Source organism: Phocoena phocoena, chromosome 3 (genome assembly GCF_963924675.1).
Source record: "Phocoena phocoena chromosome 3, mPhoPho1.1, whole genome shotgun sequence".
Classification (NCBI taxonomy): Eukaryota; Metazoa; Chordata; class Mammalia; order Artiodactyla; family Phocoenidae; genus Phocoena; species Phocoena phocoena.
The window spans coordinates 29,689,978-29,717,389 of NC_089221.1; the positions used below are offsets into that span (position 1 = coordinate 29,689,978).

The window sequence follows — 27,412 nt, forward strand, 5'->3', positions numbered from 1 at the left end:
GAACTTATTTAAACTAATTCCTATTTTAGAGCTAAAGAAGCAGCCTCAGAGAAGTCACAGTTAAATACTCAGTTTCTCCATTTCTGCCCTAGAAAATGCATTGTACGTGAGCACGGAAGAAACCCTGGGGTGAACGTGAACTCAGCTATGATCCTGGTTTTGAGCTGATGTTTAATCGTTTGGAGCCACATGGCAGCACTCAAATCCCTGGCGCCCAGGTCATACATTTAGAGCTTCCAGGCAGTTCTCATCACGATGATGAAATACACATCGGTGTCAGTGGAAGCGCTCACCCCAGCATAGCAGTTCAGTAACTCCTCGGGGGTCACCTACAGTGGAAAAGTAAGAAACGAAAACAAAACTTCGCTTCTCACCATTTCAGTGGAGGCCCATCTCCAGCACCTGTAAATGGGAGGGAAATTTCAGTCAAGGAGTCTTTTTAGGGACACAGCTGAGGAACAGACCTAGAACAAGAGAAAAAGTGAGGTTGACGATGGAGTGAGGGGGTGGCCGAGGGGGAGAGGGGAAGAAAGTCTTGAAAATTTCCAAACCAACCTAAATGGAAAGTGAGATACAGGTCTTGTCTTCCTTTAAGAGCAGAAGCCCATCTGTTCACGTAAGCAAGACTGAAACTCAGAATAAGAAACAAGTTTTCTTTAACCACAGTGAATACCGTCTTTCTGTGACACGTCAGAAACATCACCTCATGTCCTTGTGTCAAGACAAGAAATGTTTTACCTTTCAAAAAATGGAGCTCGGTCTTATGGGTAAGGAAACAGATTTCTTGTTAAACACTCCTTGGCTTCATGCTTTTTTAAGATACATATTACTCATTCTAGGCACAGAGGAAGTTAAAAAGATACCCCCTGCTCCATGCCCCCTTGGGTTCTCTCTTCTCCCATGCCTGTTTCAACTAATACTTTTATCTGTGCTAGGATTTTACTTTACTTTCCTTCCAGAAAAAAGAAAAAACTGTTACCAATTTATTCTTTAAGAGGTGGAGGTGAAACGTACACTCTAATTCAACCATATTGGCTGACACAATTGGTTGATTGAGGGAAATAATTGTCCTCTGGTTTGATCTCTATAACCAGTGAATGTAGCCCCAAGTATAGCCTTGCTTATATGGGAGAATGCAGACACAATAATGATGGCTGTTTTGGAAATTTATTGTTTTTCTAGTTAGCCCTCAAATTTCAGTGTCGTGAGAGATTGAAAACATCACAATAAGTGAAATCCGTAAACAATTCAAAACCCCTTTCTAGTCCATAACAGCAAACTCCTCTCCCACCGAGTCTTTGGGAACACAGCTATCTCTTCCAAGAATCACATAAGCTGAATGACCCACTTACTTTTTTTGCTGAAATTATAAGTGAACAGAGAAAAAAGTCTCAGGATCCACAGTTCTCTCCCTGTACTGACCTCTTCCACCTGTCTGTCCCCCCAAAATAGCAAAAAGTAGTAGGAAAAAAGGCATTGAATGGAGCTACTAATTGAGCTGTGCTTATCAGTGTCTGGAAGTAGAATTAAACAATATATGTACATAGCTTTGGTAAAAATTAGAATACCATTAATGTCTCTTTTCTTGCATTTCTTTATTTCTGTCCTCCTTTGCATTCCCCGGTTATCCAACCTTAAGCTCCATCTGGAGTTCCTTTATACTGACAGTTCCTTGTGCATTTAAAATGATTCAACGTGGAAAAGTGTGAACCGCATATCACTTTTCAGAAACATTTTCATTATGTCTATTAAATGGAATATCCCTGTAAAGTCCTTGGCACAATGGCTGGGAGACAGTAAGCACTCAGTAAATATCCCTTAGATTCATAATTATGCTAAATGAGTTTCCTGTGCAAAATAAATCAGGCACTTCTGAATCTTTTAGAGGCAAGGATCTCAAATCCAAATGTGAATAAGAGTCATTTGGGATACTTATTAAAACTGTAAATCCTTGAGCTTCAACCGTTCCTCCCACGCCCAGCCAAAAAAAATCAGATTCTGCAGTTCTTCAGGGTAGCCAGCAACCTGCATTATGAATCCATTCCCCAGATGGTGACATGCACAGAGCTGGGGATTTATCCAGGGTCTGTGAAATTCAGGTGACATCAAATGCTGTAACTGCTAAAACCCCCAGTAACCCTTACGAGTATTTGAGAACCTAATGTGGCTTGCGAAGATAAATGTCAAAAGAAATGGGGTGAGAGCTTTAAATCAACTGAATCACAACAACTGGCTACTTTGACTTGGGTTAGAGAAAAGGGCAGCTGAGGTTTCCCCAGCAACGAGGAGGAACCACCTGCAGAAAAGAGGTAAATACACCCTGGGATCCCATGTAGAGTTGGGCTAATTTGGGGAAATGGCAGTTGACTCTTTTTCCACTGCCATCTCAGAGATCAAAGGGCAGCCATATGGGAAGAAAACATACGGTTCTGCTGTTTCTGTCCCTACGCGTTTGGCTGCCCGACAGAATCTAGGCTCCTTTTTTATCCACCTCTGCAATCACTTCAGGCTAAAATGAAGGGTATTTCTCTGTCCCTGGCAGGAAAATGTCAGCAGTAAGGACAGAAAGATCTCCTTCCTACCCTCTTCTCCCCTCACTCACAGGACTCACCACGAAGTTTCACGGAAAAAAAAAATTGGGGGAAATTCCCTTCAGGATGAGAAGGCTTGTTTCTTTCTACCATCTCTGCTTCCAGCTCACTGTCTCACTAAATCCTTCCTGTGTGGCCAAGTGGTCAGGAGTAACCCTCCCCAGGGTTCTGCTGCCTCGGCCATGCAGAGAACTCCCTTCCCCATAACCATAACCTTCAGGACACCTCAGGGCAGAACTGATCTTGGGTTAAAAATCCCATTTCTGGGCTTCCCTGTGGCGCAGTGGTTGAGAGTCTGCCTGCCGATGCAGGGGACACGGGTTCGTGACCCGGTCCGGGAGGATCCCACATGCCGCGGAGCGGCTGGGCCCGTGAGCCATGGCCGCTGAGCCTGCGCGTCCGGAGCCTGTGTTCCACAACGGGAGAGGACACAACAGTGAGAGGCCCGCGTACCGAAAAAAAAAAAATCCCATTTCTGGCTGTTGATAAAAGACAGAGGACATTTCCATCTGAGCCTAGACACAGTTATGGAGGAATAATTCCTTACCCTACCAAGTGACACATTTGTAACTTGAAGACACCAGCTATTGGAGATGCGTGGTTGCTTTTGTCCTTAAATTCACTGGAGTTTAGAAATGTGAGTTCATCTCAAAGCCCACCAAAGATTAAATCAAAGTGAATTCTGTTATCTGGCATTCCCTTTACTGAACACTTCCCTGAAATGGCATTTCCATGTAGCAAAGTGTGATGAAAAATGATGCTCGTAAGGGTGTATGAAAAAGGCATGCAGCATCCTGAAATGCTCTGTGAATCATGTTCTCTAACATTGAATTATGGTCTCATTTTGAAGTTAATTGTATGTTATTATCATCAAATTCCCTGGAATTAGGCTAGCTGTGTATGGTACATACGGCAACCATGAAATAGAACATTTAACCAAAATACCACAGTCTTCAGATGATGGGTATTTAGCTGTATGTGGTTTCCCTACCAATATATGTGCACACACACACACACACACACACACACATACACACACATTTTTACTACTTTTCTTCTCAGCTTTCTAGATAGTCACCAAGGAAACATTTTACTTCTATTTATAAAAAATATGGTATAAGTATTTTTAAGGTTTTGGGCCTGTTTCCCATTTACAATTACAGATCGGATAGAAGAAATTTCACTAGATTAAGCTCTTTCACTCACCACTCCATCTTTGTCATAGGGTGAGTCAAAGTTATCCAGAAATTTCTGGAACACTTGCTCCTCTGTCCATTCTCCGTTTTGGTACTTCGGGTGGTGTTTTGCACCGTACACCTCACGAAGGTCTTCAATTGTTATCACGCCATCTCCAGTCTTGTCTAACTTTCTAAAAGCTTGCATAATTACCTCTTTTCTGGCTCTGGACATTGGAGGCTAGATACGTAGGAAAAAAACACATACACAGACATACACAAGCAGATGAGCTTTTCCTGTATCATCTGTGATGAAATATCTTATTCCTCTCAGTGACGTGCAATTGTTTGTGTGCTGCTAAAGGCTGTGCATTATGACTGCTCCAAAAGATCCCTGAGCCTGCACTCGGTCTCCTGCCAGCCTCCTCCACGGTGTGCTAACAGCTTCTGAAAACCAAGCCTCACAACAGCCAACCCAAACCACTCGAAAGCCAAACCCAGTAGATACGGTGATTCATGGGACTGCTTACTCTTAATGTGAGAAGAAATTCATTAGAGTCTATTGTTCCATTTCCATCTTTATCAAACCTCTGGAAAAGCTCTTCTGCCTCTTCCTTTTCCATGACCACAGCATAATCATTTAACCCTTTCACAAATTCTTTGAAATCAAGGGTTCTGTTGTTATCGTCATCCATAATTCGAAACACTCTGAAGATAAAACACACATACAAAAGAAGAAGAAAAAACACAGAGAACAAGGTGTAAGAATAAAGATTTCAGAAGAAAACCACTCTCAAGGTTTTTCTGAAGTAAAAGACAAGTCTTAGACTCTTCTCTGTACCCTCCTCCCAAATTTGGTAAGCCTCTTCCCAGTCTCTCAGAAAAGAAAACAAACCTTTAAAAATATACTGTATGATTCTAATTATATGACATTCTGAAAAAGGCAAAACTTATAAAGGTGGTAAAAAGACGAAGGGAAGGGGAGAAAGATTAGGTGAAGCACAGGGGATTTTGAGGGCAGTGAAACTACTCTGTATGATACTATAAAGGGAGATACAGGACATGAATTTGCTAAAGCCCATAGAACCTCACAGTACAAAGAGTGCACTTTAATGTGTACATTAAAATTAGTTAGGAGTTCAGGGGATCCCAGGAAGGAATGCAGACCGTGACAAGAGAATCTAACTGTTGTTTAAAGGTTTGAGGCAATCTCACTGAAGGGGGATGGGGAGATGAAGATGTCGACTTAAGTAACTCTGGAAACGAGTAGAGTTTGTAAGACTAAAGACAAAAAGAACTGCACTTAACCTCTGTACTCTAGTTGACAAAGGTATTTCCTGTGGAGATATGAGTTAACAATTATCATATTGCTATACGGGTACCATAGCACGGAACAATTAAATGAATGGCTGGTGGATGGTGGGAGCCAGGCTTCTCACTGTTGGAATAGGGATTTATAGCTAAGCTAGGGCAGTAAGCTAGAAGGATCTGATCCATGTGGTAGAGGATTGAGTTGGAGACATCAGTATGAACTCATGTTATAAACGCAGATGATTAATATATAATGTATACATGATTACATACATATATACATATACATACATACACGGGTTAGTATAAACACATATATTTCCTTGTTCTAGCTAAGAGGACCTGGAAGTAACAACCCAGTAAGAACCAGCACATCTAGAGCCTAGATCTTGGTTTCTAATACAATTCTCCAGTAAAAGTATCTGACTTTCTTGGAGAAATCTCTGATTCTAGAATTGGGGCAGGAAGTATGCAAGATGAGACTGGAGTACCTTATACCAGAAAGTAAGGGGGAAAAACTCTACATTGATGGGGATACATCAAAGGGACACAGAAGCCAACTGAAGAGCTCCCAAGGCCAAAACTGGAACAATTTGAGCAATAAGTAGTGTTCAATTATAAACCAAAGTATAAAATGAATATCCATGAGTTAATATTGGTTTAAGTAAATGATTGAATAAATACATGTGAGAGGAGAGACGTTTCTCCTGCAGAAGAATTTCAAATAAATTATGTTCATTCTCTGTCCTGAAGGAGCAAAGCCTACTCCCCACACCCTAAGTAGGACTCTGCACAGAGACTTCCCTTTAAAGAGTGCAACGTGGAAAGGCAGCGGGGAGAGTAACTCTACACTGGAGAAGCCAGACAGGCACTGCCTCAGCCAGGTGACCAAGGTCAACTTCAGTCGGGATAAACCATGTTGATAGCACGCATGCATCCGTGATGTGACATGATGAAAATGGCACTCAACTTCTGTGGTCCTCAAAGAAACAAAATCCCAGTCTAATAACAAGAAAAAAGGGGGAAGGGGCAGCCAACCCTTGAGTTGAGGAGAAATTTAGGAAAGCGCAAGGCCAGTAAAGGCGAGGCGGCAGAGGGCACATTCAAGCAAACGGCCAAGGATGAGACGGTGTCTGTTCACGATAAACTGGTTCACGGTGGGAGGGCTGGTAAGGGTGTGGGGTGGAGACGGCATAGATGGCAGGAGGCATTCAGTTGAATGGGCCAGGAAGTGGACCGTGGGTGGTGGTCATGAAGGGTTTGCACCGAGGACAAGAATGTGACCCCGGGATGAAAGAGGTAGAGGGTGGAGTGATACAAGATTAAAGGGAAGTGGACTGGTCTTCCAGTTGGACTGTGACAGCCTGGCTACAGCCTGGGCTTCTGACAGAGCTCAGCTTGGTCTGAGATTTGGGGGACTGTGGAAAGTGACATTCCAGAGCTCAGCAGAAGTGAAGCCTGCCGCAGCCTCCAGAAGGGAGGTTGGAGGCCCCTGGCGTGGCATCCTGCATTTCCCTAACATATAACTCTCACACCAGGAGGATTCCCATTTTTGTGGCTCTCAGTGTCCTGAGTCTAAGCCCTCCATGAGTCCAGGGGAAGCCTTGTTCACCCATGAATCCCCCAAGATGTCACGATGCCTGGCACATGGCAAGCACTGGATTTAATCTGTTGGAAAGAGATAATGCTCAGGACCTGCCCTCGGGAGGCTTACAATCTCTTTCCACTCGGGTTTCTCAGTCCTGAGGTCTACTCCTGCTCTCAGAGAGCCGGGAACAGAAGCTGTTCTCCTATGGAGCTGGGGGAATCCCATGGGCAGTGAGCTGTTGATTATCTGACAGGCAATTCCGAAGCCCCGGGAAGTGATGGAGACACCACTGCTGCAAGTGGAACTCCAAAACCTGCAACTGCATCTAAATCAGTATTCCTTCCTCCTTCTTCTAATTCGGCCCCTAATTTCTTTAAGATTAGAGGACTTTCCATATTTATTCACACCAAACCTCTGACCCTAAGCTCAGTGAACACTTCTATAGCATATCCATTTCCTTTTCTGGGCATGCAGAAGGCATTTCTCAGCCTCTCCTGAACCCTGCTGGGAGTTTGGGGTTAGTAGGTGCAAACTATTACATGTAGAATGGATAAACAACAAGGTCCTAGTGTATAACATAGAGAACTATTTCCAATCTCCTGGGATAATTTGGCCCCTATTGCCACAGCTTTAGGGAGTGTTTCTCTCATTGCCCTGCTAGGTGTCTCTAATACCTAGACACGCTTCTACCTTCACCTCGAGTTGTCCCAGTAGCTGCACTTAAGAACCAAAAATTGTCGAGGGGACCTCAGAGATGAGTGCTTCCAAACTCTGCATTTTACAAACAAGGAGCCGAGAACCCAGGAGGAAGTGAGTGAGTGCCTGAGGCCACACGGCCAGAATTCGCCTCATCTGGCTGCACCCTGCTTTTCTCCTCCATCTTCCCACCACCCACAGTCCAGGTCCTACCTGCCAAGTCCTTTGATGCCCGCGGAGCCCCTGGCTAGGCACTGCAGGCACTGCAGGCGGAGCCTTTCGATGGGGTCAGTGGCTGTGGTGAGTTTCTGCTTGGCCTGGATCGCCATCTCTCGGTCGTGGCGTGCCGTCCCCGCCATCTGAGAGGGAATCCATTCGAGTCAGCAGGGCTCAGGCCTCCTCGCCTGCCTCTGACAGGGCAGGGTGACCACAGCCTCGCTGAGAAGGAAATTCACAGCACGCTCTCTCATCCACTTCACGAGAACCTTCTCAAACCTCCCAGAATTTCCAACTTTCAGCTACACCAACTATGTCCTGTCATATTTATTCCTTGCTTGTCTAGTCCTGAGAGCCTCTGATCTCTGACCTGGACAATAGTTTTAAACATACAGCCATCCCCGATACACTTTCATCTTTCAGAAGCACTCCTCCCGCTGTAAAAAATAAGTCTCATTTCACCAAACTCTTTTTGAGCCAATCTTATATGCTTCATTCTTTTATTTAGAATTTTCCATATTCCCTTTGACTCCAGATTTAATATTCTCCTTTTTTGGTCTAAAGATTAATTTTTGTTGCTTCTGTCTTCACTGAGATTCTCAGTATTGGGCCTTGATGGTTCCTACCAGTAATTAGTATGTTCTCTTGTATTAATTGGTTAGTGCCCATTAACACCTAACTAGGTTCTCAGGACAGAAAAAAGGTAAGTAGACTCTCTTTCCTGAAGAATAGGTATATCATTTTTCTACAGTTTGGCTTTTGTGTTTTAAATATTCAGAAATAAGAGAGAGGATAGATGCAGGGAAGCAGCACCCCCTGCGCGGTCTCTTGAGCAACGGAACGAACTGTACTGACCCTGCAGCAGGGCTGGGGCTCTGAGAACACGCACAACGGTGGAAAAGCCACACGCTGGGAGCCTAGAGACCCGGGATCTAGGCCTGACGGCAACGCACTCCCGGTGAGGTCGGAACAAATCTCAGGGCTTCCGATTCCTCCTCTGTTAAATGAAAGGCTTGGATTAAACGACCTTTAAATTCCAGCCCTGCTCCAGGAACACTAATCTTCTTATGAGCCCACTGACCCAGTAAATGGGGGATTCTAGAAATTTCTTTTTTAGGGTGAGCTGTGAATGAGAGGAGCAAGAGAGCTTGACGGATGTGCAAAAGAACAGCATTCAGGGTGCAGAAAGAACTGGTGTTAGAAGACTTCTGCCAATGACTCCCGAGGCTCCCCTCTCCCCCCAGCCCCCCACGTGCTGGCTGTTCATCCATCAGCGATGGCAACCCTCACGCGCTCGAAGGCTGCTGCCTCCAGTACAACCCATAAGGTCTCCCCACGAAGTTCTCGTTATTTAGAGAGAGGGAATCTCAGACTGAAAGCCGAGGCCAGAGCAGATGGTTCGGGGAAGCACAGCCACCCGGCGGTTCCCTCCTCCTTGCCTTTCACAGGGATGAAAAGGGAAGCGGCTCTTCTCAGGGCTCTTGGACGCCAGGCCGAGAAGAGGCCTTTGCCTGTCTAGGCCCCAGCGCTTTGCTCCACAGCGGGAAAAAATTGCTCCGCCTGAAGTTACGTGAACCGTTCTTTGCTTCCTCCAGCCCTGAAAGCAGAGGTTCCCGGAATTCCAGAGATGGGTTGCCTTTCCGGCAGCACTAACTTCCTTAAAACCTGAGTTCGCCTGTTACTGCTTTGTCACCTGATCTCAAGGAGACAATTCCCAGAGCTCGTCCCCAGCTTCCAGCCCTGACTCCACCGCACAGAATCCCTCAGCCGCACCCAGAATCCTGTGCTCAGGAGTCACGCGCGAGGCCACCGGTTCGCTGTCCGGCCATCTTCCACTCCAGCCCTCGTGGTCCTGGCCTGAGGCATCCCTGGTCCTGACCCTCCCACTGTAAGAGCAGCAGCTAGGGACGCAGCCCTCACGTGCCCTGCTCATCCTCTAAATACACCGGGGACCTTGTGTCTTTCCTGCCCCTCCCCCTCTCTCAGCGCCACTTCCTCGCTCGTTGTCCCAGCCACTCTCCTCCACATCCTTGTTTCCGCTGCCTCTCCCCTGCCTTTCCCACCCTCCCCTGCCTGCCCTGATTTCCCACACCAGCCACAGCAGCAGAAAGGGAGTGGAGAGGGTGGAAGAAAGTGAGGTCTGCCTCCCGGATCCGAGAGACAGGGCCAGAGAAAGAAGCCCTCTTTGAAAGCCTTCAGGATAACGTTAACAACTTCAATCGCTAACATTTGTCTGCTCCCACTGTGTGGTAAGCGCACATCCAATCCTCACAAAAACCCTCTGAGCTGAATTGAAAATAGGGACTCTGTTCACAGCAGCACCATTCACAAGAGCCAAAGGGCGGAAACAACACAAATGTCCACCCGTGGACAAATGGATGAACAGAATGCCGTGCGTCCCTACAGAGAAATATTATTCAGCCACGAAAAGGAAGGAAGTACTGATAGTGGATGAACCTCAGAAACGTGGTGCTCAGTGAAAGAAGCCAGACATAAAATGTCACATATTGTATGATTCCACTAAGTCCCCTACATCCGAACAAGTTCTGTTCCAAGAGCGCTTCGTAAGTCCAATTTGTTCATAAGTCCAACAGAGCTAGCCTAGGTACCCAACTAGCGTATACTAGTTAGTACTATTGGCTATATAGTACTGCATTGTAACAGGCTTACAATACTCTTCACACAAATAATCCATACATAAAACACAAACACTAAAAATAAGACTTCTTTAATCCTACAGTACAGTACCTTGAAAAGTACAGTAGTACAAACAACGGGCGGCATACAGGGGCTGGCACGCACGTTCACATCTTTGAAAGTTCGCAACTTGAAGGTTCGTATGTAGGGGACTTACTGTATATGAGCTCTCCAGAAGAGGCAAATTCAGAGACAGAACACAGATGGGTTGCTGCCGAGGCCTAGGAGGAGGGGGCAATGGGGAGTGACTGTTCAATGGGGACAGGCTTTCCTTTTGGAGTGATGGCACGATATAGCTGGTGGTTGCACAACAGAATGACTGAACGGTACACTTTTTAATGGCTGATTTTATCATATGTGAATTTCATCTCAATTTTTAAAAACGCTATGAGCTAATTACTCCTATGATTCATAGTTCACAGGTAAAGAAACTGACAGGCACAAGAATCAGGCGATTTGTCCAGGTCCCGCGGTCAGTGTGGCTCACAGAAATTCATACACCATTAGGACTGTAGGACCCTGAAAGGTCATCGAGTGCCACCCCTGCCTCTGGCGACTTGAAAACTAGGGCTTGTGTTGGTCAAGGAACTTGCCCCCAAATCTTGGCCAACAGTGAAACTCAGGGCTTCAGACCAAGCAGGGCTCTTTGTACTCCACCACCTTTGTGAAATACTACAGAAGCATCTCAAAGCACAATGTGATGGCACCCACGCAGAGGAGAGCAGGGTGGAGTCCTGGAAAACACCCCACCTGACCCATCTCTGCAGCCGACCCTACCCAGTGACCATGCAGCAGTTACCTCTGGAGTCTAATCTGATATATCCAGGAAAAAATTACATTATCTCCTGCCACCCAGCCTATCATGGTACATGAAATGCCCATGTTAACTACCCTTTTTAATCATTTAATGACCCAGTTCATCAACAAATAGCTAATAGTTATCATGTGATATTTTCAAGGCACCAGTTGGAGCAGATTACTCCAAGAAGCAAGTCCTTGAATGAATAGCTTAGAACCGTAAACTTGAGTACTTAAGTCCCCTAGTTAAGCAAGGCAGGAAACATAAAATTTGCTAAGAACTGGGGGCTTTGGAAGAAGGAAGGATGGGGTAGGGTTTTGGTGAAGAAAGGCCATAGTCAGAGTTTCTGAAGTTTGCATGAGGGCACCAGGGCAAGAGCCTGCTCCCAAACATATGTCACAGGCATCACAGCACTGAACAACCGTCCCTGATTCCAGAAGACCCTCTCTGAGCCCGGAGGAGCCCGCGTGGTGACATCAGAGGCCGTCCAGGCGGGCCTGCGCAAGGCAGGAAGGAGGCTGCCCTCCGAGGCACGTGGCCGCAGCGCCACCTCGTGTTGGCACCGCGTCTGCGCAGGTCCCTGGGTCAGGCGCCAGTTCGGTCCATTCCTTCAACAGACGTCTAATCAGTGCGGGGCGCTGTGCTAGGAGTCGGGGGAAGAGGGAGAAAGACAGACAACGCTTACAGCAATCCCACAGCTGAGCCGCGGCAGCTCAGGAGAGGCGGCTAAACAGCTTCCTCAAGGTTTGTCTGAGGAGGAGCTGATGTCTAACCTTTAATCCTAAAGGAGGTGGAGGTAGTCCAGGTGAGGGTCGCGGGGATAGGAGAAGGGAGAGCACGATTTCCCCACTGCTAAGGCCAAAGTGAGAGAGAAAGGAGTATAACGAGAGAAACGCAAGTATTTTAGTCTGACTGAAGAATAGGGGTGTATGTAGGGGCGGGGGTGAGATAGAGCCGTGGAGGCTGGGAGGAAATTTGCAAAGTGGAAATTTGGAGAAACGTGAAACTGGGCAGGTAGGTCAGCAGGCATCAGATCCCCAAGATGCTGAGACATCATGGTAGCGAGTCTGGATTCTGTACTGAAAGCAGCAGGAGACCACAAAGGGTTTCAAGTAAGAGGGCGACAATTTGTACTGTAAAAGACCCCTCTGGATAAAGTGTGGAAAATGAACAGGAGGGTGGGACAGGCTGACCAGTGGGAGGTGAAACCACGCTCGTGACAACGAGGTGAGAGGTCATGCTGCCTCGAAGAAGGTATTGGCGGTGGAGACAGAGAAGATAAAGAGATCCGAGATGGAGAGTAACTGCCCGGGCAGCGAAGGGAGAGAGGTCCCAGGGGTCCACCCAGAGCTCTTGCTTACCGCTCCCCATACCCACCCCCGTGAGGCAGAGACCTGGAGATTTGGGGGCACAGGCCGAGTGGAGCCGCCGGCAGCAAAGTCAAAGGAGACTTTGCGGCAATGGTCACCAGGCCTCCTTGCTTTGGACCGGGTTAAGGCTCCGTCATCCCACTGTCCTGGCGCGCAGCTGCCTGCCGCTGCCAAAGCTCTCTGTCTGGTTTTCGAGAATCGTGTGGAATGGGTTATGGAAAGCTGAACATGCATGGAGGTCTGTCTGTTCATGATTCTCGGCGAGGTTCATGGAAAATGTTCAGAGAACATTTTCAGCGGAATCTTTGGAGAAGAGAGAAACTCTCAAGCCCCAGGCAGCACTTTTTTGGGTTTTCTTTGGTGACCTCTAGTGGTAACACGCTGAATTACATCCTCCCTCCCTCTCTCCTTCCCTCCTCTCTCTCTCCCCCTCTCTCCGTCTTTCCCTCCCATCCCCTCTCCCCCTCTCATGGTGGGTCGAGTGTACAACCAACAACCAGCAACACAGAGGTGGATCTTAGTTACAACAGAGCATGTTTGAAGGCAATGATTGAGAAAATTAAACCATCTCTACTGACTCCAATCCATTCAATAAACTGGTTATTACTATGTGGTAGATGGCAAAAAACAAACAGACAAACAAAAAAAGTGGCTCCTCAGGACGTTTCCCCTTAGAAAGTGCCTCTCTGGAATAAATATTAGATCCCAGTGTTCAGAGTAGCCTGAGACTGAAATGAAAGATTTAGACGGTTTGAAGAGAGACGTGGTTTCTGCAGTGGAGACTGGGAAACCCCAGGAAAAGTATAATGACACGTGTGTGTCCATGTTGTTGACATCCTGAGAGTTCCCTCACTGAACCCAGCTGAACTGTATTCAACTAAAGAGACCCTTAGCACCTCTGGCTATGCGAGGGACTGTGCTAATTCTTCAGGTGATATTATAGAGCTGTGGTTCCAAATAGGTATGATCTTGCCTGCTAGGGGACATCTGACAATGTTTGGAAACATTTTTGGTTGTCACAACAGGGGTGAGGGATGCTACAGGCATCTAGTGAGTAGAGGCCAGAGACACTGCTAAACATGTGAGGACAGCCCTTGACATTGAAGAATTCTCCAGTCCAAAATGTCAGTCATGCTCAGGTGAAGCCCTGCTGTAGAGAAAGACCTGGGACCAGCAGGAGTGCTGAGACCACCACTGAAAAATAGAGATGCCCACCCTCCACCCCAAACACAGCAAATTAGCATCTCTAGGTGTGAGTGCTGGGGATCTGCACTTTCACGTTTCCAGATGGTCTTAACTAACACACACCAAAGCCTGAAAACCTCAGCTGTAAGAGACACCAAGTCACCCTCGAGTGGCAGTAGCAAGACCTTGAGGGGAAAGGCTAGAGGGAAGGTTATAGCATAGCACAGGGTAAGAAGCAGGCATGAACAGAGGACAGGAATGACCATTATAACCATGCCAGGGACCAAGCCCTTGCTCCATGCTTTGCACACATCAGCCCGCCAACTCACATGGAGGGTCTTATTGAATAGAAGTCCCTTGCCTGAAAATGTACCGTGAGACAGTGGCAGAGTCAAGACTGATCTCCACTTCTGTCAAAGCCACCGTGTTCAAGAGCTACGGCAAGGGGCTGAGAAATTGCTTTGGGAATTCAGAGAAGGACTACGAAGTGAGATGAAGAAGAGACAGGGCTTCAAGGAAGAGATTCCTTGGAGAGCTGAAAGGATTTCATGGCAGAGGAGGACAGGGGACAGCAGTGCAGAGCAAAGCAGGGCACTCATGGGTCCTAAACAGGACCCCTCTGTCTCACCTCGGGGTCCTTGCTTGTAAGGCTCAGTGTAAATTCCTTCTGGTAGAGATGAAAAATTTCACTTAGTCCTTTCCTTTTAGAGCTGTAGTGTTTACTTGATTGTTTGCTTGTTTTAAGTGATGTGTGAGGTGGTTTTCTTCCCCACAAATTATTTTTTAAATTATTTTTGCAATGTATGAATATATGAAAAATCTGCTTTTTGTTTGGATTGCCAACCTCTACATAAGATTTAAAATATGACAGTATTTAATCTCTCCTTTAATGACGTAAGTACACTGTGGAGATAAGATGTCATTGAAGTCTGGCATCTTACCAAATTTTCTCTGCAGAGAAATACATTTTCTCAAGATGTTTAAAACTCATGTTTCAGCTGTTGTCTATATGCAGGTTTCCCTAGAGCCCATGTCTGATAAATCATAGTCTTTTATTCTTTCTTCCAACCTTTGGAATGTGAATTAATTCCTTATTTAATGTTTATGATATGGCACAATTTAAGAATAATATTTCATAAATATTATCATTATAAAGTGTTTAATTCACACATCTTCTTGAAATTTCATTTTATAATCATCCAACCAGGATTGAGATTAGGGCTAGGTAAGGTACATGGCTGGGGCACAATGTTTAAGGTGACCCTCAAATCTCAGGACTGTACAGACATCAACCTTGTACTTGCTCAAGGCTGAGAGTGAGTGTCTCCTTAAATATTTTGCCCCAGGGACCTACCTTGCCTCACCCTAGTTCTGGTCTTGAATTCAACATATATTTAATATTTAGTGAACATCTATTGTGTGCCACACAACAGCAATGAGTGAGACAACCAAGGTCCCTTCCAGGAGTTCACATTCCTCAGGGTAGTTTTAGCTTTGTTGAATTTGAATTACAGTTGATTTTCCAGAATTGCCAACTGGCTGATTCCAATCTTTTTTCTCTGCTATATTCCACTTTCAGTTGGGTGGCCATGTCTGTCTGGCCAAAGAGACTTAGCCGAAAGTGCTGAGGGCTCTGGGAGAGCTCTCCCATCTCTTTTGCCTCTTCCTGCCTTAAACAAGAATGTGGCGCCAGGAGCTGTGACAGGCTTTCTGCAATTGTGAGGAAAGGGCCAAGGGAATCACAGAGATATCAACTTACAGCCCTAACATCACTGAACTACTGAACAGATATAACCAACTACCTGACTCCACACTCCTGTCATGTGAGAAACATAAGCCCTTATTGGCTTAATACATTGTTGGTCAGGTCCTCTGTTACTTGCAGCTGAAAGTATTCCTAACTGGTTACATCTTCGTCCACTTTTAGATGGGAGTAAAGCCTCAGCTCTGACTACCATTTGCCATCTTGCAACATTAGTCATCAAAATCACCTACTTAATAATTATTTTACAGTCACTTAAAATGTTCCTTTTGGAATCATTTGTCTATTTAATATTTATTTAGAAACACTTAAAAACCCAGTTAATTATTTGCAACCTGCATGGTCTTAATTGATACTTCCAGAAAACCAAGAAGTGTTAATGGATAAAAATTCAATGTCAGAATGCCAACATCAGTGTAGGGATTGTGTCCAGCTACTCATAACAGAAACAGGATAATTTTCTCTAAAAGTGGTAGAGGTATACTTTCATATAAAAGAAGTCTGGGGCTTCCCTGGTGGCGCAGTGGTTGAGAGTCCGCCTGCCGATGCAGGGGACATGGGTTCGTGCCCCGATCCGGGAAGATCCCACATGCCGCGGAGCAGCTGGGCCCGTGAGCCATGGCCGCTGAGCCTGTGCCTCCGGAGCCTGTGCTCCGCAACGGGAGAGGTCACAACAGTGAGAGGCCTGCGTACCGCAAAAAAAAAAAAAAAAAAAAAAAAAAAAAGAAGTCTGGAGACAGTTCAGGTAGTCATCAACATCTCAAGAAACTACTTTTTTTTTTTTTACCTTACCATGGTTTTTTTTTTCCCCTCAAAGTTGCCTAAAGTTACAAAATAACTACAGCAGCTCTAGCCATTACATCTACACTCCAGGCAGCAGAAAAGAGAAAGGTGTGAGGGCAAGAAGAATGCACTTCCCAGCTAAGTCAGCCTTTTGTAAAATGGTTCCCAGAAGACTCCACCCAACTCCTTTCACTTAAATCTCACTGGCCACTCCTGCAAAGGAGGCTGGTTCTATGGTCTCAATGTTTGTGTTCCCCAAAATTTGTACGATGAAATCCTAAGTCCTGAAGATGGTAGTTTTAGGAGTTGGGGCCTTTCGGAGGTGCTTAGGTTACGAAGGCAGAGCCCTCATACATGGGATTAGTGCCTTACAAGAGAAGCTCCAGAGAGACCCCTCACCCTTTCCACCACGCGAGGACACAGCAAGAAGCCATCACTGTACCAGGAAGAGGGCCCTGACCTGACCATGCTGGGGGCCTGATCTTGGACTTTCCAGCCTCCAAGACTGTGAGAAATAACTATCTGTGGGTCATAAGCTACCCAGTCTGCAGTATTTTGTTACAGCAGCCCAAATGATCTAAGACAGCTGGGAAACCTAATTTTAGGCTGGAGACTTTGCCATCCTCCAGGTTTCGTTTACAAAGAGGAACAGCCTGGCAGAAAAAAATAGAGTCCTTCCAGAAAGTAACTGTGTAAGCACTTCTAGATCAGCTTATTCCACAACAACATCTGGAGCCTGAGAGTTTTGGAGGCATTTGGAGCCGCCAGACCACCCTGGGGGAGAAGACGAAACCAAGTCCTAGGAGCAGACATTAGCACCTTGGTGATTTCTCACTCCTCAACCTCTGTTCTTCCAAAATGAATAAGATCACCTTAACACAGCCAGTTATCAAGGACACCCGGAGTTTAGGCAAACATAATCTAAAATGAACCAGACCTGGGGACATCAAACCACAGCCCATAGGCTGAATATGCCCCTTCGCTTAGTTTTAGAAATAACGTTTTAGTAGAAAACAGCCACACATGTTTGCTTACGTGTTACCTGTGGCTGTTTTCACCCCGCAACTGCCAAGCTGAATAGTTGCAACAGAGACCTTCTGGTCCACGAAGCCTGAACTATTTAGTATCTGGTCCTGTACAGAAACAGCGTGCAGCCCCCTGGGACCACACAAAGATATCATCAACTGCAAGAGGGGACATTTATTGGGCACGGGCTCTGTCAGGCTCTCTGCTAAAGATGTAGCCTGTGTTTTACAAATTATTCACTATCAGTTTGTTTTAGAACAGAAAATGTGTCTGGTGCAAGGTAACTTTTGATAATAATTCTGATAGTTTACAAAGTGCTTTTACATGCATTAAAGGGAACTATTCCTATTTCAGAAAATAAGGAAACCGAGGTACAAAGAGATTGAGGGGTTGTCCCAGTTCAGACGTAAGGAGCAGAACCAAAGTTCTGAGTGGCATCTTCTGTGCCTGCCACTTCTCCAAGGGGCTTTTGTAAATCACCCACAACATTTCAAGAAATATTCATTTTTTTACACAAGGAACCATGTAGTCACCACAAGTCATTCATATATAAAAACTGAGACAAGCTTATTAGCAATATTGCAGCCAAAGCACACTTAGTAAGAACAACTGACATTGTAAGTTACTGGAGAGCGTTTGCCTATGGCTTTCTTCTATGTGAAGAGCTCTTTTTGAGGTCAAGGTCAATGATAGAGGTGATACACAAAAAGAAGAGTTTCCAAAGAAAGTAAGGGCATCTTTAATCCACCTCTCAACCAAGGACAGCCCTGCTTACTCAAATGATGTTCTACATTGAAGTATCTGGAAAACCTTGTTTCTATTTGACTTCAGGTTTTGAAAAGATGTAGGGACACTGGAGGGAAAACAAGATCCCGGATGACAATGGAATTATGGCTAGAGATGTATAAGAAAATCTGCTCCAAAGAATATCATGAACGTTGAAAATGTTCATGGACATTAGGGTGCCAGGACAAGGCAGCTATGGTCCTTTCTCTAACACAGTAATCATCCTGTAATACTATCTTCTCCCAAATGCCAGCTTGTTTGTTTCTAAAATATAGAAAACTGCTTCTATGAGCCTTGATTTTTTTTTTTAATATACAATACTGTCTGAGACCAGAATAAAAACCAAAATTTTACAAGGAAAATTCAGTAGGGTAAAGTCTATTGAATTTATCAATTAAAGAGATGAAAGCAATAGCTGAAACCAGGAACTAAACGCCCCCCTCCTTGCACCTGTGCACCCATCACCACCACAAGTCACCAGGCGAGGCGTGGCCCTCAAGACCAAGAGCTCCTGCCATGCAGAGACACCCAATCTTTCCTCAATCCCTTATTCCTCTATAAATCTCCTAATTCTCCTCAGTCTCTGAATTATCTTCACTGCTGAGCTCAATATTCTGTTTGCCCAGCCCCTCCCCTGAACCGTTCTCCAGCCACATCTGTGCTACAGGAGGTTGACCTCTATGAACTGCATAAACCTGATTTCTTTGCTTTCAGGCTTCCAGCTAGATTCCACCCATGGGAGGCACCAGCAGGAGATCAGAGGGCAAGAGGAGAAAGCGTGGTCTCCTCTCTGCCAAGCCACAGTTGTCAGTGACTGCAATCTTCCACCAAAGGCAGCTCTTGTTGAGATCAGATAACTGTTCCTCCTCCTGCCACCCCAGGTCCAAAGACGATTCAGCCTCCTCACTGTGGCAGCCCTGGGGCATTTCCTCATCACTTATCTAAGTCCCTGAGCCCCATCCACATTTTTGTAAATTGTCCTTCATTAAACTTTTTTGACTGAGCCGTCCATTTCCTGCCAAGAGTCTGACTGGTACCTGAATTTGTATAAGGACCTCTAATCCAGCAATCTTCTCATAGGAAGATACTTCTCACCCCAAATGCGAAGTACTAAGGATGCATCCCTCCACCTCTACATCATGACCATCCTCACATCCATCTTTGAAGCACAGCCCAGCTTGACATCCTCCCTTTGTCCCTCTTTGGCTCTGTCACTTCCTAAATCACTGAAACTCTGCGTTCTGCCTCACAGACTTCCTCTCTAACCCAAGTAGCCCCATCAATCTGGGAAACCTCAGAGCTTATCTAGACAGCCCACCCAACATGCAGCCATGAGGTTCCTGGAGGTCCTTGACTTCTACCAACTTCATCTGCTCACTCTTTTCATATGGCTTCCGAAGATCCTCTCCTACATTCTGTCACCAGTCAATGCTAGTCTCTTCTCGAAGTTCAAAATTCAACACCTACTTTCTTTCCACCTTTCAGTTTCATTCTTCCAGCCATAGATACATGTGACCTTACAAGACCTCTAGACTCCTGACCCTGCATTTTCTCCGCAGCCATTTCCTACCTTGTTTTCCTTTCCGGACCCATTTCCTTCCCTCTCCATTGTAGACACCTTAATACAGCATTCTGACCATTTCTAACCTGCGCCTTCTTTCTCAGCCCTCCCTTGTCAATCTCCCACACTGCCTTAGGAATGCCTAAGTTGGCTCAATTTGTCTACATGTCCTCTCCTTAAAGGCAGGCTATAAAGTGCGTCTGAACAAACCCACATGCCAGGGTGAACAAGTGCCTTCAGAAACATGCAGCTCTACTCTTACATGACATTGATTAGATTCTTCTTCCAATCTTTCCAGAGGCTAATTCAAACTTTTGCTACTCTCCTCCACACCTTATCTTGAAATTCTTAGTAAAAATGGATCCACCAGATATGAATCACTCATACCACTCTCCTCCAAGTCTACAAAGGTATTTGTCTCTGAGACTTGACTTTGTCCTCCCTCCCCCTGAGGGAGTGCTGAATTTCCTCCCATTGAAGGATAATCACCTCACCTACAGCATAGATCCCAACCTCTCCTGGACCCTCAGCCATCAGGTATGCCTTTCCTCCTCTCCACCAATTCCCCCCTTTATTTATTTCTGTACTTGCAGTGGATTTTATTTTATAATTATTATGTTTAAAAACCTTTAATTTTTTACACAACTGTAAAGATTACACTCCATTTACAGTTATAAAATACTGACTATATGCCTTGCATTGTACAATACATCCTTGTATCCTATCTTACACCTAATAGTTTGTACCTCTCACTCCCCCATCCTTATATTTCTCCTCCTGCATCTATATCTATAACCAGCTCCTCCCTTTAGTTCATGAATGTGCAGTGGTTCCTCAACCCTAGACTCCTTCTAGCTATCACCCTTCAAAGCCAAACTACTTGAAAGAGTCTCAGTTTTTTACTTTCTCATGTCCCATTCATACTTCAGTCCACTGCAGTCTGGTCTCCACTCTGTCACTCCAAAGAACATACTCTCAGGACATCATTGCCAACCTGATTGCCAACTTCAACAGTCACTCTTAACCCCTATTTCACTTTGCCCAGCAGTTGACTCTTATGATAATTCATTCCTCCTTCTTGAAACTCTTTTCTCTCAATGTCTATGAATCTAACTTCCTATCTCCCTTCCTCTCAGAGCTGACCTATTTGGTCTCTCCCTTGTCTTCTGCCTGCCTTTTGAAGTGTTACTGTTTCCTAGGATTCAGTTATTTATCCTCTTCTCACTCTCATAAATCCCGTAGTAATCTCAGCCTTATCCACCGTTTATCACAACTCATCCCAAATGTTTATTCCAACTCATCCAGTCTCCTAAGCTTCAGAGCCATATTTCAAATTTCCATACAAAACGTACACTTTAATGACCTACAGACACTTCAAGTTTAATGTTCCGGAACCAGATTCATCATCTTTTCCTCCTTATTCCTTGCCTCAGGAAATGGCAGCACCATTTTCCCAAGTCATTAACTGAACATTATCCTAGACTCCTTTTCACCCTCTACCTTGAATTACCAGCCAATTCCTATAAATTTTTACCATCTTGACGCCTCCTGAATCTGTTCCTTCCCCTGCCTCCTTTGCCATGGGTACCACCTTAATCCAGGACCTGGTCCTCTCCCATTTCCATTACTGAAATTACCCCTTAGCTGGTTCCCTGCCTCCAATCTAGCCTCCAGGTGACTAGCAGAGTGATCTTTATAAGATGGAAATCCAGACTTCATACTCTAAGACCCCTTGGTGTCTCCTGGTTGTATACAGGTAAAGAGCAAATGTCTTAGCATTTGATGTATACATTGGCCCTGCCTATCTCTCCAGCCGTTTCAACTAATCTCCACCCCTCCAAAATCTATTCTGCATCTAGACGCACTCACATTCCCCAAACACACCATGTTGTTCTGTATCTCTGTGCCTTTGTACAGGGAGTCTCATTTTCAGGAACACCCTCCCTCCCTTGTGGGTTTAGGGAAGTCCTACTCTTCCCTGTAGAATCACTATGGTGAAGCCTCCTATAACCTCTCTCTCCAGAGTAAAACAGCTTGCATCTTCCTTTGTATAATCTGTGCAGAGCTCACATACATCCACATTGCACTAGGACATAACTCTTTGCTTTCAGGACTGCCTCTCCTACTAGACTAAAAGGTCCTTAAAGACACAGGCTGTATGCTTTGTGTCTCCTTCAGCACTTAACAGAATACTAGCAGACTGCTACTTACTGGAATTAATAATTGCTATTGTTATTAGATAATTACTATTTGAATATAAATACAAATGAACGTTCACAATTTAAACGTCGCTATTTAAAATGCATAGTTACAAATTTAAAAGATTTCTGTAGTTGTAAGATTTTGAGGAAAAAATAAGAACTTTATAAAATAAGAAAGAATTCCATTTTCTTAGTATGGTTTAACTATGCCCCAGACTGGAGGTAAGTGAGGTGGACACCTTGATAAATGGTATTGCCGTTTCCTAAGGTCCTTCTCAACTTCATGATCAATCCAATCAACTCTCTAATATAATTTTTAACATGCTGTGTCAGTTTAATAAGAATTCTGATTCTCATCTAATTCTAAGTGGTCAGTTCAGCAGGCAGGGTTCCCCAGAAATAGCACAACTTAGAATGTTAGGTAAACCAAAGTCTGAACCAAAGCTCAGTTTTTTCATTGTTTTTTGACTTGGAGACGTTTAACCTTCTTGAAGCTCACTTTTATCAATGGTCTTACAGGCTACTTATAGTAATTCACCCAGACACTTCACACTTAAGTACCCAGTACATAGTGACTGCTCAGTGATGGTTATTTCCTTCCCCTTTACTGAAAGAAATTTATTTTTGTACATTTTTATCTGAGCACCTCTATGCAAAGATGACAAAGGCTTCTCCCAGTACCAAGTTATTTCCTCCCTAGACAGACAGCCAAGAAGGCTCATCAACTTTTTGATTTTCTTTTTAGAAGGTAACATCTACTGTCTTCTTTCTTCTTTAGCTAAAATGAAACAAAAGTGATCAAATCAGTATAATAGATTAAAACTTTGATTTACCTTGAATGGTAACCTGTTGCCAACAGTTGCTTTGAACCGAAACTGTGGACGCTCCCTTTTGCATCTGGGAGGACCAGTCCCCTCCCATCCCCCTTTGCCTCCTCCCTCTTACCTTCTGTCCTCACACCTCTTGGTCCACCCTCTTCCTGCCAATTGGATGTCTAGGAATCACTGCTGCAAATTTACAGCCTCATTGGCTTAGCTCATTGTCAATCCCTATCCCGGCCCTGCCTCTTCTCAAGTTTACACTTCTGTTGCCTAGGGAATCCAGTGACTGTGAAAACCCAAGCCGTTGGCCTTAGGAGAGAAGCCAACAGGGAGTTGGCTAGCAGTTGTTTGGTTTCTAGAAGGACACAAAACTTGCCTTCTAGGTTGTATAAGATAATGTTCAGCAAATTCTCTTACTTCTTTAGGCAACTCTTCCCTGCCCTTCTGTTGTCTCCAGATGGCGTCTAATTATCAGGTAAGACTTAAAACCACAATACACGGGAGCAGGCAGGTATAATTACAGGTGATTCAAAGTCCTCCCTCCTTCTCCACAGCCACACACTGATAGGATTCATTTCCCACTCTTCCCATCCTTGGTGTCTTCTTTTCACCTTTCTCCTCTTTTTTTTCACTTCTCGTCTTTTTTTTACACTTGTTCCCTAACAACAAGTTTGCCAGATGAGAAGTGGCCCTGTTTAGGAAAAAAAACACCTTAACCATGCTCTCTCTAATTTGTACCGATGACATCTCTCCTACCTTCATCATTTCCACCGCTTCTCTTGCTTCCATCATGAAGTCATGCAAAGAACGGGAGACTAGAACTATGAAGATCTGTTCTCACATTACATGTCTTCTCAGGCAAGTGTGGTCATTGATTTCTACAGTCTCTAGAACAGACTCTATATCTGCCTTGTCAACTTCGCAGACTTGCCCTGGAGGTCAAGGGGGTGATGTTCTCTATGAATTTTAATGAAGATTTGTCTTGGTTGAGGGGATTTCCAACAGGGTGTGATTTGGGGTGCAAATAAAAAGCCACTCATTCAAAAATGTGTCCTTTTCTCTCTTTGGGGGTTAGATACTGTTTCCAGAGGGTTCTTGCCTATGGCCCATGACCACTACCAAGCACTAAGATGGTACTGACACTGACATGGATTAGAATGTGCTCCCCACCACCACCCCAGGGTAGTTCTGAGTTTCCTCTCCACACACCATTAGCCATTTCATCCCAAAATACCCCTTCTTGCTGCAGCTGACCTCATGGAATCAAGCCGTTCATTTGACTTTCACTAAGTGAAATTATTAAGCTAAACTAATAAGCTATTGAGGAGCAATCACTTAGACAAGATGCACTACCAGTGACAGATAAATCTGCCTTTTAATTAATCGGTAAGACAATGGAAAGCCAACTGAGAGCTCTTAGAGGACTGGGAAAGAGTCTTGTTCATCTTTGCATCTTCCAAAATGCCCAGTACCATGTACAGATATGAAATCAGTCATTGTTGGTTGAATCAAATTTTTGAACTGGATAAAATGTCTTTATATGAAGGACATTTAAAATACAAAGTCTGCTTTTCAGAAGTATTTAAGTCCTTGTACTAAGTAGAAGTTTGTGTAGGACCATAGACATTTCATTTACTTCCTTTTACATGAATAATTTTTTGACATTTAAATAAATAACATAACCATCTCTTAATAGCCTGCAATTAGGATGTGATAAACAAAACAACGATAGATTGACATGAGGTAAAACCACATCTACAGACCATCGGGGTAGACAGGTACACAAAGAATCAACATGAGATGGTGGTAATGTAGAAACAGATAAGCAGAACAATGAAAGGAAATATAAATGGCATCTTGAACTTCCTTTCAGAATCTTAAAATGCAACTCCAAAAATAGGTATTTTATACCTAAATCCTTAGTTTATATCATGTTTAATGTCCATTAAAGCTCAAAAATTAAATGTCTTACCTGTGCTTATAATTTTTCAAATGTGTAATTGTGTGTTATAATTACGGAAGACCCCAGGTTCCACTCATAAAATAAACATGCATTAGGTCTGAGTATGTGAACTTGACCCCTAATCCTAGGCTTTTACCATTAGTCCCTCTGATTCTCCAGGAAATGACCTTACTTCTTGTACACACATATCTCCTCCCTTTTCAAAACTGTACCAGCTCTACTGTTTTGGAAATTATAATGTATTTGCATTTTCAGCTATATTCAAATGGAACAATAATTCCCAAATACTAAAATTTAAGGTACGCAAATAGAAAAACACTTAAAAGCATATCTCACCCATAGAGATTTTCAAATCAATTTTAAGGTCTAACTTGTGTACAACAAACTGCATCCACTTAGTTTTGATAGATATATACACCTACAAAGCCACCACTGCAAAGATTTCCATCACCCCATTCACAGTGCACCCTCCCACAGCCCACAGCCTCATGCGACCATTAGTCTCCTTTTTGTCAGTAGAGATTAGTTTACATTTTCTTGAATTTTATGTAAGTGAATCATGCAGGAGGCACTTCTTTGAGTCCGGCTTCTTTCGCTCAGCAAGATCATTTTGAGATCCACGTATATGGTTGTGTACATCAGTAGCATGTTCCTTTTTATTGCTGAGCAACAGTCCTTTTTATGCTTATACCACAACTTGTTTATCCATTCACCTGTTTATGGGCATTTCATTTTTTCTTAGGCTAAGGCTGTTACAAATAAAGCTGTTATGAATATCTGTGTACGAGTTTTCAGGTGGACACATATTTTCATTTAACTTGAGTAAATACCTAGAATTGGAATGGCTTAGTCATTTGGCACATAGATGCTCAACTGTTTTGGGGAAACTGTATGGCTGTACCATTTTACGTTCCCATCAGCAGTGGAACGTACGGATTCCAGTAGCTCTATGTCCTTGCCAACTATTGGCATTGTCAGCCTTTTAAATTTTAGCCATTCTAGTAGGTGTGTTGTGGTAACTACGAACTTTTTGGCCAACCCAGTGCAGTTTGCTGAAAAGATTTTTCTTTTTCCATTGAACTGTCTTTGCACCTTTGTTAAAAATCAACTGAACATATTTGGGGGTCTATTTCAGAATTTTTGAGACGTGCCTGCTGTGGTAGCCAGAGAGACATCACAGAGGCCTTGTATTCCCTGCAGTGGGAGCCAACAAAGGATTTTAATCACGGAGTGATGAGATTGGATTTCCAGGTCATCAAGGCTATGCTGGCAGCCAGCCCTGTGTAGGATGCTTGGCGGAAACAAACTGGAGGCATCGTTCTGGCTCATTGGCCGCTCTTGATCAGATTTCATGGATTGGGGCAGGGCCTAGAAAGCACCAGAAAGAGTTGGCCTCACTGATACCAGATGATCAGGAAGGATTTTGTAGTGAGAGCAGGAGAGAGGGAGTTACAAGCCAGGGAGCCTCATCCCTAGGTCCCCGTGTTGCTTACGAGGGGAATACAATTCTGGCCATTCATTCCAATGACAACACAGAGAGGGCTGCATATCTGTCCCTCAAGGAACTTATGCCAAAGACCAGTTTAATAGATTTTATAAGAATTGTGGAAATAAAACCCTAGCTCACATACACACACACACACACACACACACACACACACACTTCTGCATGTGACATGCTCCTGTGTGGGACACACTTGCAGCATGAGAACTTACAGAAAAGGGTGGAGAGCAGGCACCCAGCTGTCCATACCACCAGGCAAATCCCATCCCGTCACTGGCAGGTATGGGCATTTTCCTATTTCTGCAGGGAGCATTTGTAGTAACTGTTTCACATTTTCATTTGAATTATTCCAAGATGTGTTTCACAACCCAGAATTAAGCAATCCAGAACTGCAGTTTCCAGGGCCATCCCTTGTTTCTAATATTTTCTTCACCATGTTGTAATCTACTAGATACCATACACTAGAACTTTTAAGGAGGAATTTAATTCCATTTCAGAATGCAAAAGCAAATAGGAGGACATGATAATTGAAGGTAAAATATTTCATGAGAGCAACAAACCCGAGAGGTAACTTGGAGAATAGTTTAAGACAGGAGGTCAAAAGTCCAAAAAAAGAAAAAACCTGTGGACAGCAGGATGAGTCACCACACCAGCCTTCCATGTCCCGTCTCCAGGTTGTGTCCAGGGAAGAAAAAATAACCAAAACCTCCGGAGTGTATTTTTTCTTATTTCTGTTACTAGGAACTGAATGTCATCCTTAAGGGTTTACCACACATAGGGATGTTCTCTGCTCCATGAGGTGGCAGATGGAATATTTCCTAAATCAAGAGGCTTGGGCACGGCCATGGGTCTTGGACCTGAGGCCCCAAGCCTTACATGTAAGTTCCATTTCTCCACTTAGGTTTCCGGGACCCCATTTATTCGAGTGGGGATCCTGAGGAGGCAACTGTGAACAGTGGGAAGCAAGCAGCATCAGCTGTGGACCAAAGGCTCCAGGACTGACAGCAAAGGAGGTGCTCTGCGCAGAAGGGGACTCGGGCAGAGACCAAAGACGGGGTCCTGGGAGGGGTGTCCCTGCTGACCTGCAGGATGGAGACCAGGCTTCCCGGGCTGTGAGGCGAGATTAAAAGGAGATGCAAGAAGAAGGACCACATGGAAGAATCAGACAAATAGCTCATGTGAGTTCTATGAAAAGTGAAAGAAGGAGAAATTGGGAAAGAGCCTGAGAAGCCTCCTGGACAGAGAGGCTGAAGCAGGCTGGTCTGAGTAGAAGTGTCCGTTGGTCGGGGGTGATCCAGAAGCTCAAGTTCAGATTCAGAGACACAAAAGTAGATCGTGGGCTGCTTAGAAGCTTGGCGGGGTTAAGGGGGATGGGAA

General features: G+C 44.5%; 1 protein-coding gene across 1 annotated transcript; it reads right to left on the reverse strand.

Moving 5' to 3' along the window:
- On the reverse strand, nucleotides 1-22,644 carry CAPSL (calcyphosine like). Its single transcript, XM_065874744.1, has 5 exons — nucleotides 22,581-22,644; nucleotides 7,575-7,720; nucleotides 4,297-4,474; nucleotides 3,798-4,007; nucleotides 1-329 (listed from the first exon to the last, which is right to left on the reverse strand). Exons 2-5 carry the CDS (start codon nucleotides 7,718-7,720, stop codon nucleotides 228-230), a joined length of 636 nt encoding a protein of 211 aa, XP_065730816.1. The 5' UTR covers nucleotides 22,581-22,644; the 3' UTR covers nucleotides 1-227.
- Between the last annotated feature and the right edge of the window lie 4,768 nt (nucleotides 22,645-27,412).

What these genes read in the sequence shown, in the direction of transcription:
- CAPSL (XM_065874744.1), bottom strand. Translation starts at nt 7,720, where the DNA reads ATGGCGGGGACGGCACGCCACGACCGAGAGATGGCGATCCAGGCCAAG. An exon ending in GGCATCAAAGGACTTGGCAG is followed by an intron (nt 4,475 to 7,574) that starts GTAGGACCTGGA and finishes TTTTATCTTCAG; the next exon opens with AGTGTTTCGAATTATGGATG. An exon ending in AATTTCTTCTCACATTAAGA is followed by an intron (nt 4,008 to 4,296) that starts GTAAGCAGTCCC and finishes CTACGTATCTAG; the next exon opens with CCTCCAATGTCCAGAGCCAG.